At 40.9% G+C, this 21448-nt stretch overlaps 2 protein-coding genes across 2 annotated transcripts; both read left to right on the top strand.

The window, feature by feature from the left end:
- Positions 1-1747: 1747 nt before the first annotated feature.
- Positions 1748-4604, top strand: LOC115103054 (retinol dehydrogenase 10-B-like). Its single transcript, XM_029623651.2, has 6 exons — positions 1748-2230; positions 2893-3131; positions 3338-3436; positions 3556-3701; positions 3832-3963; positions 4157-4604. The coding sequence occupies exons 1-6, from the start codon at positions 1951-1953 to the stop codon at positions 4305-4307; spliced, it is 1047 nt and encodes a 348-aa protein (XP_029479511.1). The 5' UTR covers positions 1748-1950; the 3' UTR covers positions 4308-4604.
- A 12767-nt stretch (positions 4605-17371) lies between these two features.
- On the top strand, positions 17372-19540 carry tmem70 (transmembrane protein 70). The gene is made up of 3 exons (XM_029623650.2): positions 17372-17683; positions 18100-18211; positions 18322-19540. Exons 1-3 carry the CDS (start codon positions 17501-17503, stop codon positions 18768-18770), a joined length of 744 nt encoding a protein of 247 aa, XP_029479510.1. The 5' UTR covers positions 17372-17500; the 3' UTR covers positions 18771-19540.
- The last annotated feature ends 1908 nt before the right edge of the window (positions 19541-21448 follow it).

Raw genomic sequence — 21448 nt, 5'->3', positions numbered from 1 at the left:
CCATGACTGCTCTCACACTTCAGTACAGTAGGTGGCAGTGTATGCACATGTCAGTTGGTTGCAATCTGCCCATAAAACCTTGAAGAAGAAGAAGAAGAAGGAGGTGATTTGTAGATGTATTTATTTATTCATTCAAACTTTATTTAACTAGGCAAGTCAGTTAAGAACAAATTCTTATTTACAATGACGGCCTACCAAAAGGCAAAAGGCCAAAATAAAAATATAGGACAAAATACACATCATGACAAGAGAGACAACACAACACAACATAAAGAGAGACCTAAGACAACAACATAGCATGGCACGGTCCTGAGCCCTAGGACCGTGCCCCAGGACTACCTGACATGATGACTCCTTGCTGTCCCCAGTCCACCTGACTGTGCTGCTGCTCCAGTTTCAACTGTTCTGCCTTATTATTATTCGACCATGCTGGTCATTTATGAACATTTGAACATCTTGGTCATGTTCTGTTATAATCTCTACCGGCACAGCCAGAAGAGGACAACATAGCCTGGTTCCTCTAGGTTTCTTCCTAGGTTTTGGCCTTTCTAGGGAGTTTTTCCTAGCCACCGTGCTTTTACACCTGCATTGTTTGCTGTTTGGGGTTTTAGGCTGGGTTTCTGTACAGCACTTTGAGATATCAGCTGATGTACGAAGGGCTATATAAATAAATTTGATTTGATTTGATTTGAGTAACACATGACAATACAGCATGGTAGCAACACAACACGAGAACAACATGGTAGCAACACAACATGGCAGCAGCACAAAACAAGGTACAAACATTATTGGGCACAGAAAACAGCACAAAGGGCAAGAAGGTAGAGACAACTGTCAGCAAGAGTGCGCAGTGGGAGAGGATTCATAAAACCGTCTCTGGTCGTTTTTCTTTGTGTGGCCACTGCTCATGCTTTGTGCCCGGAGAAGACATGTTTCCTAGCAAAGTTGGGAGAAGATGAATATTGGGACAGGGTCACTAAAAGGTTGATTTTGGAGGATTAATCAAGGGGGGAAATGAGATCAAAGAGAATGAGGAAAGCAGAGGTTGGATTTGAGGAATATGGCAATTAAAAAGGGAGATGGTGTGTTGAAGAAGATTGGTGTCAAGTGCAAACAGAGTGAGCTGTGTTCCAGACCGAGCTCTAGAGGTGAAATGGAAGTGAATGAGCGTGAGTTAAGTAAGGTAAGGTGGAAGGTGTGGTAAAGCTCTGGCATCAGTGGACATGTTAAAAATCCGGTCTAGTAGGAGTAACATTTTTGGAGAAAGTGGATCCTTGGCTTTTGGCAGATTCATATGTGGTTTCAGGGTGGGTGAGAAAGGAGTTGGGTGCAGATTAGTCAGTGAAAGTAACCTGTAGTGGACTTGTGAAAATTGTGTGGTTACCACAGAAATGGAACTTAAATCACAGGAAATATATGTTGTGGAGGCAGCTGCAGAGAAGTATTTGGGTATACGAGATTTGACTTCAGAAGAGTTATAGTGTGTGTTGAGTGGTGGTATCCCGTCCTCCCAGGCCGTTGGCATGGTGCAGGAGTAGATGGGGCAAAGTAGTGGAATGGGATAGAGGGTTTTTAATCAGTGTAGGGTTTGTTAGAGGTTTATTTTTATTTAAATTGTTATTTTTATATATATTTATTATTATATATTTATATTATATGTATGTGTGTGTATGTATATATATATATATATATATATATATATGTGTGTGTGTGTTTGGATGCCAACCGCCGTTAAACTCCAAGAAGAAGAAAATAAGAATCATGCGCAGTGCCTTGTGCAAGTTAACCCTCGTGAACAAGCATGAGTACTCGCCACAAAGTAGCAACTAGCAATAATTAGCACAACAGCTGCACAATAGGCTATCAAAGTACATTTTGTTGTCTCATCTTTCCTCGAAATTGTCATGGTCAGGAAATCTTTCTGAAGGCATATTTCTTTTGTTGCTTACCATGAATATCTTTGTTGAATTCTGCTTGGTGTCGTGCAAAGTTCTCTGGACTTTTGTGTTGGCTGGAACGAGATGGCTCGTGCGTCCAAAAGAGAAGAATGTAATGGGTCAGGTTTGTGTGATCACTGGGGCAGGAAGCGGTCTTGGAAGACACTTTGCCAAGGAGTTTGCCCGAAGAGGTGCTACGGTTATTCTTTGGGACATCAATTGGGAAAGTAACGAAGAGACTGCTGAGATGGTGCGACAAATCTACAGCGACATTACCAATAGGAACCCTGAAGGTTGGCAAACTGCTGCTTTATTCAATTATACTACTTTACTTTTAAAGGGGAAATCATGAGTTGCTACATCAATGTTTGGACTTACATTCTTCAATGGGTACATATTAATTTATAACTTATAAATGACATGCTTCATGGGCTTAGTTTAACTGTTGTCATCATCCCAAAGGTAAATGTAAATTAACACTGTATAGAATCAAAACATGGTTAAAACTATACTTTTGATATCATGGATGGTCCTTGCATTCCTAGCTCAATGAATTTGAGTGATTACATTTATCCAGCCCCATCCTTCAGCTTTTTACTGAAACTGATAAATTGCCCTTTTAAAGGTGCAATCCAGTATTTATAGCATTGGCCTTTTCAATGTAGAACTCTTGATAAAAAGAAGAGAAGCCTGTGGTTCATACTATGATTTACATTACAACCCCAAAACTAGGACATAATCCATTGGTGTTGTCATAGGACACTTAGGTAGGCCTGCACTATTTAGTTTCAAATTATATGATGGTCAAATATGTATCTCTATTCTAATTACTTTTACCCTAAGGATTGAGGGATATCACAAAATAAAGTGCTGTTTGTGTTTGCAAATGTTACGGAATGCACCTTGAAATATTGTTCCACTAAACAAGACGAGGACCTTCTCCCCTGCTCTACAGGTTCAGTGGATGGTGAGGAGGGAGATGTATCTCAGATTCAGCCCAAGGTCTACACTTATCTGTGTGACGTAAGCAAGAGAGAGGAGGTGTACTTGACCGCAGATAAGGTGCAACGTGAAGTGGGCAACATTGATATCCTGATCAACAATGCCGGGGTGGTCTCAGGACGTCACCTGCTGGAGTGTCCAGATGAACTCCTAGAGCGCACCATGATGGTCAACTGCCATGCTCACTTTTGGGTCAGTTGCATTGCACTCAATCTGATCACTTAGTTTCACATGGACTAGTCCAGTGACAATGAAGTGTATTTCCAAAGGTAGATGGAATAAACCTATATGAAAATCTGCTTACGACAAATTCTTACACCATAATATCAATTGTCACTTGCCATGCAATGTTTATATTCTTACCGTAAAGATTCTTTTGGCATGTTTTTCAAATTCAGACTACCAAGGCTTTTGTTCCCAAGATGCTCGAGCTGAACCATGGGCACATTGTGACGGTAGCCAGCTCCCTGGGTCTGTTCACCACGGCTGGTGTTGAGGTTAGCAGCATATTCTCCACTGATAAAGCTACCGTATACCTTCCTACAGTGTACCCGAGTCTTTTAATCTGAAAACTCCGGTCAAACCATTGTCTATCACAAATTCTGTCTTTTACCAGGACTACTGTGCCAGCAAGTTTGGTGCTATAGGTTTTCATGAGTCCCTCAGCCACGAGCTGAAAGCAGCTGAGAAAGACGGGATAAAAATGACGCTGGTCTGTCCTTTCTTAGTTGATACTGACATGTTCAAAGGGTGTAAAATCAGGTTGGTAAAGTGTTACATTTAACAAGTGTATTCAAATCTGAACACAATGCTAATTTCTTCTTGGCATCATCAAATGTGAACTCATGCAAAGACACTACAAACGAATTGATGACTACTTCTATCCCATCAGGAAAGAGATTGCCCCACTCTTCCCTCCGTTGAAGCCAGAGCAGTGTGTGCAACAGGCAATGAGGGCTATCCTAACAGACCAGCCCATGATCTGTACGCCTCGGATTATGTACATGGTTAGTTTCATGAAGACGTAAGTAGTACACAACATGAATATTGCGATACCCAGCTTTTGTCAAACAGCTCTTTTAGGTGAACTTACTGACATCCTTATATATTCTCTGATTTTTTTCCCCCTCTTGCCACCATCAAATGTATATCATGGGAGCCATATCTTTATGCGCTTACTGATCGTTTATTCATTTCTGTATCCCTGGCTATTTCAGTGTCTTGCCCTTTGACGCCATTGTTTGCATGTACCAGTTTCTTGGAGCAGACAAATGCATGTACCCGTTCCTGGCTCACCGGAAGGAGTCCATGAACAACAATGAATCCAAGCTGCCTGCCATCATGCAGCTGCCACTGGAGAAAAAATAATGTTACATATACCCTTTGAAACTCAGATTTATCAGATGGAGAGGTTTACCACATTGTCCCTCTGGAACAAACTACATATGCTGTGTACTTTATTAAGGGTTCACATTGGTTATTTTGGTTTCTTGAAACCAGTTTTTGTATTTGTTTTAAACATAATAATTGACAGTAAATGTGTAAATGTAATTGTTTTGTGTAGCCCTATCCCGCGCTTTGTTCCATGGTGGCCGGCTTGATCATTCCTCATGCAGTGCCTTATTCTGGTTGCCTTTGAGTCATTAAATTGTTTTTTGTATTTTGCATTGTATAAATGAGTTTTGTGTAGAATGTCTTCATTTAGAAAACAGATTTTTGGGAAAGAGTCCTTTCACTCGAAGTGCCACATGTTTTTGAATGTGGACACTCCCTAGAATGCTGCCCCTGTGTGCATAACTTGTGTGTTCATTTCTGGGGATCCTTCCAGGCTACGACATAGCTGAAAGCAATTTATCTGTTTCAGATACAAAAGACAAACAAAAGCTAAGCAATTAACAATGAGATACTCATCTGCAGACATGTGCAGTATGTGACAGCACTGTCACTAACCTGAACAGAATAACTATTTCTATAATTACCATTTCAAGACTTCATAAAACTATAGACAGAGGACTGCGGTTTACAGAGAAGGATCTACCGTGGCAGTCATTCACTTATTTTTCAAGTCTTTTTGATTTTTTCAGGAACTGGAGATGAGACCCTGTATTTGTTATTGTACTATGTCCTAACTGTACATGCAAATATCATGTGCAACTGCTTCTGTACTTGGAACTCCAGTGAGATGAACCACTGCAGTTTTCTCATTTGATTGTCCTAACAAGTCAACAAAAACAACTTGACTGAGGTTGTATTCACCAGAGAAAGCCTAAGGACATTTTGCAGCTCTGATTATCAGTAGGAAGATTTAAGTAACTGGGAACCAATTTTATAAGTGAGCTGTGCTATTGAATCAGATAACTTTTCAATGTTAAACAATATAGTTAATCAAATATTGCAGCTTATAAATAGCCTGCATATTTGATGCTGAAGATTAAAGATCAATTATCTCGTTTTATTTTTGACATTTGTGATCTTGTACATATATCTAACAAGGAATTGTATTGTGATGTTAGAAATCCTGTGTGTACCTTGGCACAGAAGGGAGAGGCTGTAGAGAGAAATGAATCTTTTTGTAGGCACTAACTCCGCCATGGTTTGTTGGATAAAGCCTATGAAGAAAATGAATGGTGTTTTTGGATAAATGCTGAAAATAAGGTCTGTGGTTAACACAGGCTTAAGAGATCTTATACGTTTTGTTCGATGAGATAATCTTCATCAGCTAACTTGACTATTTGTGAAATTTGAAGAATTTATGTATTAATAAAAAACAAATCACAGGGCTTCACAATTCATAAAAGGTCATGTTTACTGACTGCAATTATCTCATAGAACAAAATGTATAAGATCTCCTAAACCTGTGTTCATCTCAGACTTTATTCCAAAACCCTATTTGTTGTCCCAATGAGCCCTTCCCAGCTACTGTAGCTAGTTTCTGATTGTGGCTAGAAAGTTGGGACTTTTTTTTAATGCAGACGTTAATGCCGTAGTTGTACATTTTCGGTGAAAATCACTAGACAACAATACATGTGCAGAAGAGGCAGACTCGATGCTGCAGGACTCTTTTGAGAATAATGATTGGAATATGTTAAAAGATTCATCCACCCAGTACTCATTCATCAACATTGAGGAATATGCATCATCAGTCACAGGCTTCATTAGGAAATGTGTTGATTATGTTGTACCCACAATGTTAATCTGGACATAACCCAACCAAAAACCCTGGATGAACAGCGATATCCGTACTATGCTGAGAGCCCATACTGCAGCATTCAATGGTAGCAGAACGAACCCCAATGACTCGGTGGCACGCTACGTGTTCAAGGCAAACAGGTACGAGCTCCATTAGGGATGTAAAAACAATACAAAACTCAAACTTGAATTGATGTTCAACAACTCAGACACGCAATGCATGTGGCACAGACTACAAACTATGTCGTAACACATTTGGCCAGGTGGAACACCAATGTGAGAATTCTGTTCATTGACTATAGTTCAGCATTCAGTTCGCACCCTCCCTCAAACTGAACAAGACATCAGTAGGCCTAGTTTGCATACATAGATATTGCCTTGTTTATTTGTAAAAAAATATATATATATATTTTCAGAAGAAACCTTTGACTCGCCTTCTGAAGTGCCACTGTACACAGCACAGCAATTGGTTAGGAAGCACAAAAGGCTTTAGGCCTACATCAGCAAGAGCAGGGCAGGCCAGGGCCCATGATTGGGATGGCCTATCCATTGCAGTGTGTAATACAGTATAGCCTAGTTTTACACCATCCCAGCAGAGCAACAACTCGGGAAGGAAGTTAAAAAAAATATTCTAAATATAACTTTGCCCTGTGCTTATCTGAGCATGGTCTTCGTATAGCCTCGGACAATTTTTTGTTATTTCCTTTTGTTGTTGCATTGTCGAGAAGGAACCTCTAAGTAAGCATTTTGTTGGACGGTGTATACCATGTGTGTGACTAATAAAACTTATCTTGAAACTTGGCCACATTAGCTACCGCCTGCGACATGTGATAGTCTACAGCTTACCTTATACTTCCCAGTCAAAACACTTTGGGCATATATTATGATTCAAAATTCAAAAGGCACTCGCACATCTGGGCTATCTTTGTTGCAGGTGCAAAAAAAAAAAGCTCTGACGAAGGCCTTGAGGCCGATACGTAAACCTTAATAAAGAGCAGTGATACTACCAAGAGCAGTGTGCGGGTTGCTACTTTTCCCACATATATTATGACAACATTTTGTGATGATTTGGTCTTCGGCAGGTTTTTTTGGGGCTGTTTGTGCACATAACGTTTCTTTTTGAGGTAAGTCGAAGTTTGATAGCCAAAGTCTATGCCCCTTCATCTATGATTGGTCTACAGTACTACTCCTATTAGGAGTGGGAACATGAAGTGTTTGTTGTCATTCAAAGAGTGACGACTAGTTTTCATGCACTTTTTTTACTTTTTATTTTATTTTTTATTTCACCTTTATTTAACCAGGTAGGCAAGTTGAGAACAAGTTCTCATTTACAATTGCGACCTGGCCAAGATAAAGCAAAGCAGTTCGACAGATACAACGACACAGAGTTACACATGGAGTAAAACAAACATACAGTCAATAATACAGTATAAACAAGTCTATATACAATGTGAGCAAATGAGGTGAGAAGGGAGGTAAAGGCAAGAAAGGCCATGGTGGCAATGTAAATACAATATAGCAAGTAAAACACTGGAATGGTAGTTTTGCAATGGAAGAATGTGCAAAGTAGAAATAAAAATAATGGGGTGCAAAGGAGCAAAATAAATAAATAAATAAAATACAGTTGGGAAAGAGGTAGTTGTTTGGGCTAAATTATAGGTGGGCTATGTACAGGTGCAGTAATCTGTAAGATGCTCTGACAGTTGGTGCTTAAAGCTAGTGAGGGAGATAAGTGTTTCCAGTTTCAGAGATTTTTGTAGTTCGTTCCAGTCATTGACAGCAGAGAACTGGAAGGAGAGGCGGCCAAAGAAAGAATTGGTTTTGGGGGTGACTAGAGAGATATACCTGCTGGAGCGTGTGCTACAGGTGGGAGATGCTATGGTGACCAGCGAGCTGAGATAAGGGGGGACTTTACCTAGCAGGGTCTTGTAGATGACATGGAGCCAGTGGATTTGGCGACGAGTATGAAGCGAGGGCCAGCCAACGAGAGCGTACAGGTCGCAATGGTGGGTAGTGTATTGGGCTTTGGTGACAAAACGGATTGCACTGTGATAGACTGCATCCAATTTGTTGAGTAGGGTATTGGAGGCTATTTTGTAAATGACATCGCCAAAGTCGAGGATTGGTAGGATGGTCAGTTTTACAAGGGTATGTTTGGCAGCATGAGTGAATGATGCTTTGTTGCGAAATAGGAAGCCAATTCTAGATTTAACTTTGGATTGGAGATGTTTGATATGGGTCTGGAAGGAGAGTTTACAGTCTAACCAGACACCTAAGTATTTGTAGTTGTCCACGTATTCTAAGTCAGAGCCGTCCAGAGTAGTGATGTTGGACAGGCGGGTAGGTGCAGGTAGCGATCGGTTGAAGAGCATGCATTTAGTTTTAACTTGTATTTAAGAGCAATTGGAGGCCATGGAAGGAGAGTTGTATGGCATTGAAGCTTGCCTGGAGGGTTGTTAACACAGTGTCCAAAGAAGGGCCAGAAGTATACAGAATGGTGTCGTCTGCGTAGAGGTGGATCAGAGACTCACCAGCAGCAAGAGCGACCTCATTGATATATACAGAGAAGAGAGTCGGTCCAAGAATTGAACCCTGTGGCACCCCCATAGAGACTGCCAGAGGTCCGGACAGCAGACCCTCCGATTTGACACACTGAACTCTATCAGAGAAGTAGTTGGTGAACCAGGCGAGGCAATCATGAGAAACCAAGGCTGTCGAGTCTGCCGATGAGGATGTGGTGATTGACAGAGTCGAAAGCCTTGGCCAGATCAATGAATACGGCTGCACAGTAATGTTTCTTATCGATGGCGGTTAAGATATCGTTTAGGACCTTGAGCGTGGCTGAGGTGCACCCATGACCAGCTCTGAAACCAGATTTTTTTTAGAAATACTGCACCAACATCTTAGTTAGGTGTAAAATTGTGCGACTAAGACCTTTGCAAAACAAAGTCAAAATGAAAGACAGATTTATTGATTTATCTTAGAAGCGTTTCTGGCTATGTTGTTGCTAAGGTAGTTCAAGAGGGACAAACAACAGTAATATTGCCTCTTTTTTTCCCTTCATTTTTTAATCGAAGGTCTTTCACTTCGCCTAGCCGAGTTCTGCTAGGAGCAAACCGAACCTATGTATGTGGATGCCATACAGCTGCCAGGTGGGACGCAACTGCTGCCCATTGGGATGCAACTCACATCAGCAAAGATGCTCAATACAACACTGTTGCTATGGTCATTCATGCCGGCTTGTTATGTTAGCTAATTGTCACGGTGACATCCAGATGGTGACCAATACTACAATTTATTTCTCAATCGCCCATCAAAATAAACATGATTTTCATGCTGCAATGCTGTTGTTTCCAGCTAGCCAGCCCAGCATATTTGAATGAAACAGCAGGGAGCAGGTCTCGAACCCTCGACCTTCGAGCCCGAGGTCCGGTGCGCTATCAACTGACACAAAAGCATACTCGAACGGCAGAGTTGATTTCCGCGCTTATAAACCCAGGTTCGTTACAATATAAATTAGCTAGCTAGGAACGGCTGCTCAGGATGAGTGCTTCAACCGAATTCATTCGTCTCCACACTCGACTCCCAGCTGCACAACATACAACATCAATTTGGGCACCAGGCGAGTTTGTGGGTTTACAATTTATAGTTTACAATTGCACTTTCATATTAGTACATAATTTTTCTTTATTTGAACTAATGATAGCTAGCTACCAAGTGGCTGGAACAGTTTTCACAAAAGTGAAATGATGTGATGTGTAAAGTCTAGATCCCTTTCAGTCCGTCAACTTCTGTACAACATACTATCGGGACTTTGGCTGAAAGATCTAAATGCACGCCTGACAAGGCCAATGAAATCTGTGCCTCGCTGGAAGACCCGCATTCCACAGGCGAAAGCACGAGGCTCGGATGCATTGCTTCAATTACTCCGCTCTTCACCTCAGTGTGAACAGGAACAATTCACATTATGAAAACAAACAATTGGAACACGAGACTGTCTTACATTGCGCCAACTAGTCCGGTCTGCCAGCTATGGTTGGAAACCTGTGTGTATTAAAAAACTACATTTCCAAGAACCAAGTTACAGAGTTTGTCTAACTACTTAAGGTTCGGAGATTAGCTGTTTTGTCCCTTCCTGTTGAATGCAAAACAAGGGAGAGCTCGGATTGTTGTTTTGTAAAGTCTTTAAAAAAAAGTTACTAGCTAGCTACCTTTTTGAGTTTGGATCCTGCAACACGTTTGGCATCAATTGCTGTGACCGCTACTATCTGTCCAGTGATCCTGCCGACCAATCCCGGGTCTGAGGAGCTGTTTGGCGTAGCAGCTAGCCTAGCAGCTAGCAGGGTTTTCTTGAGGGCTTGAACACAGCCCGTAACGCGGTTAGCCATTGTGGCTGGGACCGCGGATTGTCCCGGGCTTGTGGCTGTCTAGACCCCTGCTCTTTGTTGTTGTTGTTTTTAACCTTCCCTGTGACCTGCCCTGTCTGGAACTGCGAGGAGTAACTGTGTAACCTATAGTTGTTACAACAACAATAAAATAGCTTCAAGTGTTTCGTCCAAATACTGATGAAGTCAACAAAAAAATGGACAACCTAACCAGTGGTCCAGGACCTGAAGAACAGTTTGCAGTTCTCCCAGGGTAAGCTCGATGCGTTTAAACAGGAGAACGACAAGATGACAGAAATCAGAAAGTCATTGAGAGAGGACATCAGTTCTGTATGTGAATCCATGATAACAATGATGGAGAAATTTGATTATATTGAGACAATCAAGGCGGAACAACATGGTTGTGGACGGAATTGCAGAATCTCCACATGAGACCTGGACAGAGTCTGAGGACAAATTGAAGGAAGTTATCTCGGAAAAACTGAAGATGGACCACAGGAAGATTGAGGTGGAGCATGCCAACAGGACTGAAAAACCCACCTCCGGCCCAGGTGATAGGCCCATGCCGATAGTTGTCAAGTTCCTGAGGTTCAAAAACAAGGTAGCTGGAAAGAGACAGAAACTTGAGAGGAACGTATATCTTCCTCAACGAGGACTATTCTGAAGCTGTGCGCCAGAAGAGGAAAGAACTTATCCCAGCCATGAAAGCTGCCAGAATGCGCAATGACAATGAAAAAAAGCCATTGCTTAAAGAGAAAAATAAGCAAACACGTTTGGTGTTCGCCAAAAGGCATGTGGGAGACTCCCCAAACATATGGAAGAAGGTACTCTTGTCAGATGAGACTAAGATTGAGCTTTTTGGCCTTCAAGGAAAAAGCTATGCCTGGCAGAAACTCAACACCTCTCATCACCCCAGAACAACTTCCCCACAGTGAAGCATGGTGGTGGCAGCATCATGCTGTGGGGATGTTTTTCATCGGCAGGGACTGAGAAACTGGTCAGAAGGAATGATGGATGAAACCTGTTTCAGTCTTCCAGAGATTTTAGACTGGGACGGAGGTTCACTTTCCAGCAGGACAATGACCCTAAGCATACTGGTAAAGCAACACTTGAATGGTTTAAGGGGAAACATTTAAATGTTTTTGAATGGCCTGGTCAAAGCCCAGACCTCAATCCAATTGAGAATCTGTGGCATGACTTAAAGATTGCTGTACACCAGCAGAACCCATCCAACTTGAAGGAGCTGGAGCAATTTTGCCTTGAAGAATGGGCAACAATCCCAGTGACTAGATGTGCCAAGCTGATAGAGACATATACCCCAATAGTTATGCACGCTCACATTTTCAGTTTTTTTTGTCTTATTTCTTGTTTTTTATATTTTGTATCTTCAAAGTGGTAGGCATGTTGTGTAAATCAAATGATACAAACCCCTCAAAATGTATTTTCATTCCAGGTAATAAGGCAAAAAAATTGGAAAAATGCCAAGGGGGTGAATACTTTCGCAAGCCACTGTATTAACCATTTCTGAGACTCACTTAGATTATTCATTTGATGATACATTAGTAGCAATACAAGGATATAACATCTATAGAAGAGAAATTAATGCTTATGGGGGAGGTGTTGCTGTACAGCCAGAAGAGGACTGGCCGCCCCTCAGAGCCTGGTTCCTCTCTAGGTTTCTTCCTAGGTTCCTGCCTTTCTAGGGAGTTTTTCCTGGACACTGTGCTTCTACATTTGCTGTGCTTCTACATTTTTAGGCTGGGTTTCTGTATGCACTTGTGACATTGGCTGATGTAAAAAAAGGGCTATATAAATACATTTGATTTGATTTAATTCAGAGCCATATCCCTGTAATGCTTAGAGAAGAACGTATGTCAATTGTTGTTGAAGTGTTGTGGTTGTCGGTTAACCTGGCACATCTAAAGCCTTTTCTACTTTCTTGGGGAAGTGAATATTGACTGGTTTTCATCAAGCTGTCCGCTCAAGAGGAAGCGTCTCACTGTAACCAGTGCCTGTAATCTGGTTCAGGTTATTAATCAACCTACCAGGGTGTTTATAAAAACACTACAGGAACAAGATCATCCACGTCTTTACTAATACTGTATAACTTTTTTTTTAAAAGCTGTATCCGAACCCATTGGATGCAGTGATCGCAATATAGTGGCTATATCCAAGACAGCCAAAGTTCCAAAAGCTGGGTCTAAAATAGTGTATAACAGATCATACAAAAGATTTTTCATATGTTGAAATTTTTTGTTGGTCTGATGTGATTAATAAGGAGCATCCAGACGCTGCACTTGTGAAATGTATTAAATTGCTTCTTCCAATTATTGTTAAACATGTACCAGGTAAAGAAACTGACTGGTAGAACTGTTAAGGCCCCAGCGATTGATGAGGAAGTTGAAAAACTGTATGGCTGAAAGAGATGGGGCAAAAGGAGAGGCTAATAGGTCTGGCTGCTCAACTGACTGGCTGACTTAATGCAAATTGAGAAATTATGTGACTAAACTCAACAAAAAGAAGAAAAAACTGTATTATGAAGCCAAGATCAATGACATAAAGAATGATGGAAAAAATATTTGGAGTACTTTAAATTGAATTACGGGCAGAAAGACAAATTCAAATCCATCTTTCATCGAATCAGATGGCTTATTCATCACAAAACCATTTGATGTTGCCAAATATTTTAATGATTACTTCATTGGCACAGTGGGCAAACTTAGGCAGGAAATGCCAACAATGAAGAGTGAGCCATCGTACTCATGCATAAAAAAAAACTAATAATGAAAGAAAACATTGCAAGATTGAATTTTGTAAAGTTAGTGTGGGAGAGGTGGAAAAATGATTGTTATCGAACAATAATAGCGAACCTCTTGACATTGGCAACTTAGATTGAAAGCTACGGTAGCAGACTATAGCCATCTGTCAAATCTTTAATCTGAGCCTAGAGGAAAGTCTTTGTCCTCAGGCCTGGAGGGAAGCCAAAGTCATTCCGCTACCCAAGAGTGATAAAGCGGGCTTTACTGGTTCTAAACGCAGACCTATCAGCTTGCTGCCAGCTCTTTGCAAACTGTTGGAAAAAATTGTGTTTTACCAAATACAATGCTACTTCTCGGTAAACAAATTAACAACAGGCTTTCAGCATGCTTATAGAAAAGGGCACTCAACATATACTGTAATGACACAAATGACTGATGATTGGTTGAAAGAAATGTATAATTTGATAATAAATAGATTGTGGGAGCTGTACTCTTAGATTCAGTGCAGCCTTTGATATTGTTGACCATAACCTGTTGTTGAGTTTCAACCTCTGCCATATCATGGATTCAGAGATACCTATCTAATAGGTCTCAGAGGGTTTTCTTTAATGGAAGCTTCTCTAATGTCAAACATGTCAAGTGTGGTGTTACCACAGGGCAGCTCTCTAGGCCTTCTACTATTTTCTATTTTTATCAATGACCTGCCACTGGCATTAAACAAAGTATGTGTGTCAATGTATGCTGATGATTGAACCATATACAGTGCATTCGGAAAGTATTCAGACCCCTTGTCTTTTTCTACATTTTGTTATGTTACAACCTTATTCTGAAATTGACAAAATTATATTTTTCCCCCTCAATCCACACACAATATCCCATAAATACCAAGCAAAAACTGTGTTTTATAATTTTTTTCAAATGTATAAAAAATAAATATCATATTTACATAAGTATTCAGACCCTTTACTCAGTACTTTGTTGAAGCACCTTTGGCAACGATTACAGTCTCAAGTCTTCTAGGGTATGACACTAAATGCTTGGAACACTTGTATTTGGCTAGTTTATCCTATTCTTCTCTGCAGATCCTCTCAAGCTCAGGTTGGATGGGGAGTGTCGTTGCACAGCTATTTTCAGGTCTCTCCAGAGATGTTCGATCGATTTCAAGTCCGGGCTCTGGCTAGGCCACTCAAGGACATTCAGAGACTTCTTCCGAAGCCACTCCTGTGTTTTGGCTGTGTACTTAGGGTTTTTGTCCTGTTGGAAGGTGAACCTTCGCTCCAGTCTGAGGTCCTGAGCACTCTGGAGAATGTTTTCATCAAGGATCAGTCTGTACTTTGCTCCTTTCAGCTTTCCCTCGATCCTGACTAGTCTCCCAGTCCCTGCCGCTGAAAAACATCCCCACAGCATGATGCTGCCACCACCATGCTTCACTGTAGGGATGGTGCCAAGTTTCCTCCAGATGTGACACTTGGCATTCAGGCCAAAGAGTTCAATCTTGGTTTCATCAGACCAGAGAATCTTGTTTCTCATGGTCTGGGTGTCATTTGGGTGCCTTTAGGCAAACTCCAAGCCGGCTGTCATGTGCCTTTTACTGAGGTGTGGCTTCAGTCTGGCACTCTAGCATAAAGGCCCGATTGGAGGATTGCTGCAGAGATGGTTGTACTTCTGGAAGGTTCTGCCATCTCCACAGAGGAACACTGGAGTCCTATCAGAGTGACCATCGGGTTCTTGGTCACCTCCCCGACCAAGGCCCTGCCCCGATTGCTTAGTTTGGCCGGGCGGCCAGCTCTAGGAAGAGTCTTGGTGGTTCCAAACTTCTTCATCTTAAGAATGATGGAGGCCACTGTATTTTTGGGGACCTTCAACAATGCTTCAGAAATGTTTTGGTACCCTTCTCCATATTTCTGCCTCAACACAATCCTGTCTCGGAACTCTACGGACAATTCCTTTGACCTCATATCTTGGTTTCTGCTGACATGCACTGTCAACTGTGGGACCTTATATAGACAGGTGTGTGCCTTTCCAAATATTGTCAAATCAATTGAATATTGTCAAATCAAGTTGTAGAAACATCTCAAGGATGTTCAATGGAAACAGGATGCACCTGAGCTCAATTTCGTGTCTCAGAGCAAAAGGTACGAATTCTTACGTAAATAAGGTATCTGTTTTTTATTTGTAATAAATTAGCAAAAATTTCATAACTGTTTTCGCTATGTCATTATGGGGTATTGAGTGTAGATTGATGAGGGAAAATGACATGTACTCCTGCTCCCCCTGTCCGGCACTCAACATCGCCAGATTATTAGGCACACCTGCCACCATCGTTACGTGCACCTGCGCCTCATGAGATTCACCTGGATTCCATCACCTTCCTGATTACCTCCCCTATATCTGTCACTCCCCTTGGTTCTTCCCTCAGGCATTATTGTTTCTGTTTCATGTATAACGCTATTCGTGTTTATTGTTTGCTCCATGTTTTATTATAACATTTTCACTACCTGTACTTGCTTCCCGATTCCCAGCCTACACGTCACAGAAAACAATAATTCAATCCATTTTAGAATAAGGCTAAAGTCAAGGGGTCTGAATACTTTCCGAATGCACTGTATTAGCGATCGCACAATTTAATGTGCATCCCACCACCTACCGTGCGGGATGGAAACACGATTCCCCAAAAAATGGAACAAACTACCAAAAAACGACCAAACTACCTAGAAAAAGGGGGTAAAATATATTTAAAAAAGATATAACCATTCATAATAATAATAATAAAAATAAAGCAGATCTGATCCCTACACAGGCTCAAGGGGAACCTGGGAGGGAGGGTCTTCCAGCAGCAGTACCCCTGGCAAGTCTTCAGATGTAAAATCCTTAAGTCTCAAAAACGTTTCTGCAGCAGCCACAATATTATGTGTAGTTTCTTAGACTTCTTTGATACTTGTGCCGTTCAGTTCATAACTGTGACAATGAACCCCACAAAATCCACTTTTTTAACACACAGGGTATCTTTTGACTGGCAGTAAACATTTACTATAGGCTGTGGTGAGTCCACTACCATATCTTCAATAGCATCACTTGTTTTCTCAATTATTTTAATCAGCTCCGCATACGAGATTCGATTGACCGCTCTAACTTTTGCCACCTCAATCTCCTTCACCCTTACAGGGCACTCCGGGAACTCGGAATCATGATCCCCACCACAATTGCAACACTGTTGTCCTTCTACACACCGTTCTTCAGTAGACTCTGTCCATCTGCACATACTTGAAACATGGCTAAATCCTTTACAATTCTGACCTGCAATGGTTTGGGGACAAAAGCTCTTACAGCTTAAATGACATAACCAAGCTTCAAATGTGTAGGTATTTTCTCTTGAACAAAAAACAATAGGGCCGACGGACTTTTTTCTTTCTTTAACCAGCAGGTCAGATGCCTGGCACCAACCACACCAGGAATTATCTTCAGGTATTCTACCTGAACATCTGTCGTCACTCCCGAGATTGAGATGACTTCGTTGACGGGTGCTCTATTCCGAAGTTCAAAACACAAAACTTCTGTTTTCCTGATTATTTTGAGGCTCACTGCAATCTTCCTATATTCTTCATAAATACAATTAATCAAAATAAGACCGCTCCTAGTCACTCTGACAGACTCCACTTTTCCCAGCGCATACTTCACCATTTGACACCTCAAACGGGCCTCTCACATATGCATTCTTACCCAAGAAACGCATCCCAACAAGAAGCGATTCATTATCATTCATAAATTTATCAATTTCCTTTTTGTTCCAGTTTTCGATACTACTGTTGTCCATTCGGAACATTCGTCTTCACCAACTTTGTTCAACGTGCTGCTTGATTCGAACTCAGCATCCACTTCCGTTATCTTCCTTCATCCAAGGACAGCGACATTGATCTATCTCAATTTCTAAGTAGTCTATTTTCTTATTCACGATCGCCTGATCTATTCTACTGACCCGGTTGGACATGAGGGTCACCAGGAGGGATTAGCCAATGAAGTTGGAAGTCCCACCCAGTTGACTACATTAAAATGGTGCGGCCTTCTGGCCACTAGGGGGTCTCTATGCTCCCGTGTCCGTATAACCTTTCTCACAGAATAAGAAAGTGGGTTGGGTTTGTAGGCTTCTGTTGTGAATGCTAGTTTCAGTTAGCTAACTAGATAGTCAGCAAAGAAGCTAGCCAAGGCGGCTTAACTTTATTATTTTACAATGTTTCAGCTTCACTTTGCACGTGGATTACGTACTGGTATTTCGCAAACGTTTAGTATCCAATTTGTTGCCCTCCGACGTGGGTGGCCTGCTTCTCACGCGTGTAGAAGGCTGCCATTGAAGACCCAAGAGCAATTGTATCACACTGCCAAAAGGTCGTTTCTCAATGATGCATCTAACAAGGTATTTGGATTGTTTCTCTCTCAAATGTATCAGCTACTTCCATTCAATGAATATATGTCCTATCAGCCATTTTTCCATATGAAATGATGTCATGTTCGCTAGCTGACTAGCTAGTTATTAGCTCTGCGTTCGATAATATATCAATTACAGCACTATGTCTGACTTCATGCTCTGCAGATTAGCCTGGTTGTACAGGCCAGTGCGTTAACTTTTAAAGTGCAGTAGGTATTCAATTCAAATCTACAACTCCTGTGCATGATTGAATGATGCAATATTATAACAATTTCTTCAAGACCTCATTCTAAAAGCTCATTCTTGAATGGAGGTTATTTTAAATGGATACATTCTATGTTATAAATTGTAGCAGACATTGAATGGAAATAAATACTTTACCATTTGTGTCCATCTCTGCCCAGGTACAGTTAGCCTCTATACAGCGGATGGACCGCAACTTGTCTACATCCTCAACCTGCCACTCTGAAGAGGGGAAGCTGATCTATTCAGGGAGCCTCGGCAACGCTGTTCGAGGTATTACTTTATTATCATCTCATTATTACCATCATCGGTGATATCACTGCATAACTAAACATAAATTGCACCTTTTTAATAATACTGTATTTTCTGTCTGTTTGTTGCAGGTGTGAAGATGTTCTCCTACACCAGTAGCGGGGCCAGCCTTTGTGTGATGCCATACATCCTTCTGAAGACGGGCATCGGTGTTCAGAGTCTGGTGCTGAAAGGTGCCTTCTGCGGTGTCATCGGTTTCTTTACATTCCTGACTCCCATCCTCCTCCACATCATCACCAAAGGCTATGTGGTCCGCCTGTACCACAACCAGGACACTGACACATACACAGCTGTCACTTACAATGTCCTCCTGATGGAGAAAAAGACTGTGTTCCGTCAGAGTGAGGTCAAGATACCGAGTGTCAGCAAAATGTTAACCACATTCTATGCCGACAAGAAGTCTATGCTTGTGAACCCGATGCTGTTCCCAATTCCTCATGACTATAACCACCTCATGGGTTACGATAAGCCCTTTTCATTTGATACGGAAGACTTGGATGATAATCCAAATAAAAGTTAATTGATTTCTACAGATAATGCCAATGGCAGTCTAAACTGCTGAATGGTGTGTGTACGTGTATGACTAACTTAAAGTGTAGTTGCAATAGCATATTAAAGAGAACCATTGAAATGTTGGTGACTAGGAAGAGGAGTATTATGGTAAAAAAAAAGGCTAATGGATAATGTCATTGCTGGAAAAGTACATTTCACCTGACATGACTTTTTTTTTTTCTGCTTCAAACAATGCCTCTTCAGAAAAACACTGCCAGGTTTCTGATGGAAAAATGACAAGTTCCTACTTATGTTTTGGGCACTGTCTAGCAGTTTGTATATTGCATGAAAACAGGAGACCGGCAGTCAAACCATTGAGTATCTTTCAATTTCAGTTGCAATAATTACCATGATGTTTCAAATCCTGGGTATTGTTTTAATTTTTTTGGCTGCTTATGGACAGAGATTGCTTTGCTTTTCAGAACGTATCAAAGCCTGGTATACTTGGCATGGTAGGACAGCACTTTCCATATACTTATCTAGTGTGACCAAATAGAGAAGAATGTACAACATTTTATAACATTAAGATAAATCTAGTAAGGTAATACCAGAACTACTAGGTGTCTGGAAGTTGTGTTTGCTATATTTAATCTGACACACTTTTACCAGGGGCAATGTATAAATCTTCTGACAATGTCACCCTGCAACAATGGAGTGACAGTATTTGCAGTTACCTACTCAGTGATTTCATGTGAGAATTTAAGTTGATTTATTTTTCAATATATATTGTAAACACTTTCTAGTCTTGTTGCATTCATGACACTTCAAACAGCCTTGGGCCTAACCCATAGCTAACACACTATCCTTTAGTTTAACTTCCAGTTGAGCAACATTGGTTTCTGGGTGTGTGTCTGGTATAAGAATTGGAAGTACATCGAATTTTCCGAGACAGATTACTTTTGCCGGAATCTGAAAATATGTAACATTCTCAAAGGAGGTATGTATCAGAAAACTAACATTTATATCGATCCTCTAGTCCAGCTTTTAGAAATTGTATGCTGTTTAATTTAACTTCTGGTGATTGCGTGTGAGATACTCCATACCTCTTTGCAGAATCCCTACATGATACCGTTCCCTTTTATCTCAGGGCCTATGGTGGGTTCCCAAAAGTGAGTACTGTTCTTACTGTGGAAAACCACATTCTATTGTTTTGTGAAAAAATATAGTCGGATCCAAAATTATTGGCACCCTTGATAACTCAAAGGCTGCAGGTAGCCTAGTGGTTAGAGTGTTAGACTACTAACTGGAAGGTTGCAAGATCAAATCCCTGAGCTGACTAGATTCAAATATGTTGTTCTGCCCCTGAATATGGCAGTTAACCCACTGTTCTTAGGTTGTCATTGAAAAAAATAATTTGTTCTTAACTGACTTGCCTAGTTAAATAAATACATTTAAAAAATGAAAGATGAGGAAAAAAGACTATAAAGTATGACAAATACTGAGCAATATTTTATGCAACAAACAAAAAAAGTACAATTATATTATTTTATACTATACAATTGCTCAGAAAAATATAAATATTTGTTTTTTTCCCAAAAATATAGGGGTCAAAATGATTGGCACCTCTGTTTTCAATATCATCTTCTGAGGATAACTGCACTGAGCCTTTTTCTAAAATATTTTATGAGATTGGACAACACATTGGGAGTGACCTTAGACCATTCCTTCAAGCATGATTTTTTTCCAGATCCTTGATATCCTTCGCCTGTTCAATTCAAACCATAGGTTTTCAATGGGGTTCAAGTCCCGAGACTGAGATGGCCATTGCAAAATGTTGATTTGTGGTCAATTAACCATTTCTTTGTGAATGTTGATGTGTGCTTGTGGTTATTAACTTGCTGGAAGATCCACTTGTGGCCAAGTTTCAGACTCCTAGCAGAGGCAACCAGGTTTTTGGTAAAAATATTCTGGTACTGGGTAAAGTTAGTGACACTGTTGACTAGTGATGCACCGATATCTGATATTTTCCTTGCCGAAAAAAACAATACCCATATTTAAAATGTAGTGGCCTTTTAAGCATTCTAGTACAGTTAAATAGTTAACACAAACACACATGGACGCAGCGGTCTAAAGCACTGCATCTCAGTGCAAGAAGCATCACTACAGTCCCTGTTTCGAAGCCAGGATGTATCACATCCGGCCGTGATTGGGAGCCCCATAGGGACTCCATGTGTAACTGTGTTGTTGTCTGTGTCACACTGCTTTGCTTTATCTTGGCCAGGTAGCAGTTGCAAATGAAAACTTGTTATCAACTAGCCTACCTGGTTAAATAAATGTTAAATAAAAAATAGGGAGGCGCACAATTGGCCAAGCAACGTCTGGGTTTGGCCAGGGTAGGCCGCCATTGTAAATAAGAATATGTTCTTAACTGACTTGCCTAGTTAAATAAAGGTTACACACACACGTCACACTGACCAAAAAGTTATTTTGTCAAACATAATCAAAACCAATTTTTTTCATTTACTTGCTTTGCTATTTCGTTGTTCATTTGTTCAGTCGTTTCATTCTCAACCAGGATTTCATCATACATGTAAAGCAGTGAAGTTTCAGCTCTCTCTGTCCGTGGCCTCTCTTCCTCGGTGCGCACTGTCACTGTGTCTGTTTCCATATTAACCAGCTGTGTATGCAACATTTCACGTAAACCCT

The sequence above is a fragment of the Oncorhynchus nerka genome, linkage group LG20 (genome assembly GCF_034236695.1).
Source record: "Oncorhynchus nerka isolate Pitt River linkage group LG20, Oner_Uvic_2.0, whole genome shotgun sequence".
NCBI classification, from domain to species: domain Eukaryota; kingdom Metazoa; phylum Chordata; class Actinopteri; order Salmoniformes; family Salmonidae; genus Oncorhynchus; species Oncorhynchus nerka.
Note: the sequence above shows the minus strand (reverse complement) of the source record. Positions and strands in the feature narration are given on the sequence as shown.

Bases quoted from the DNA above. Each gene is read 5' to 3' on its own strand.
- LOC115103054 (XM_029623651.2), top strand. From the start codon at position 1,951: ATGAATATCTTTGTTGAATTCTGCTTGGTGTCGTGCAAAGTTCTCTGG. The intron at 3,437-3,555 runs GTTAGCAGCATA...GTCTTTTACCAG, and splicing joins TCACCACGGCTGGTGTTGAG to GACTACTGTGCCAGCAAGTT. The intron at 3,964-4,156 runs GTAAGTAGTACA...TGGCTATTTCAG, and splicing joins ATGGTTAGTTTCATGAAGAC to TGTCTTGCCCTTTGACGCCA.
- tmem70 (XM_029623650.2), top strand. From the start codon at position 17,501: ATGTTTCAGCTTCACTTTGCACGTGGATTACGTACTGGTATTTCGCAA. The intron at 17,684-18,099 runs GTATTTGGATTG...ATCTCTGCCCAG, and splicing joins TCAATGATGCATCTAACAAG to GTACAGTTAGCCTCTATACA. The intron at 18,212-18,321 runs GTATTACTTTAT...TGTTTGTTGCAG, and splicing joins CCTCGGCAACGCTGTTCGAG to GTGTGAAGATGTTCTCCTAC.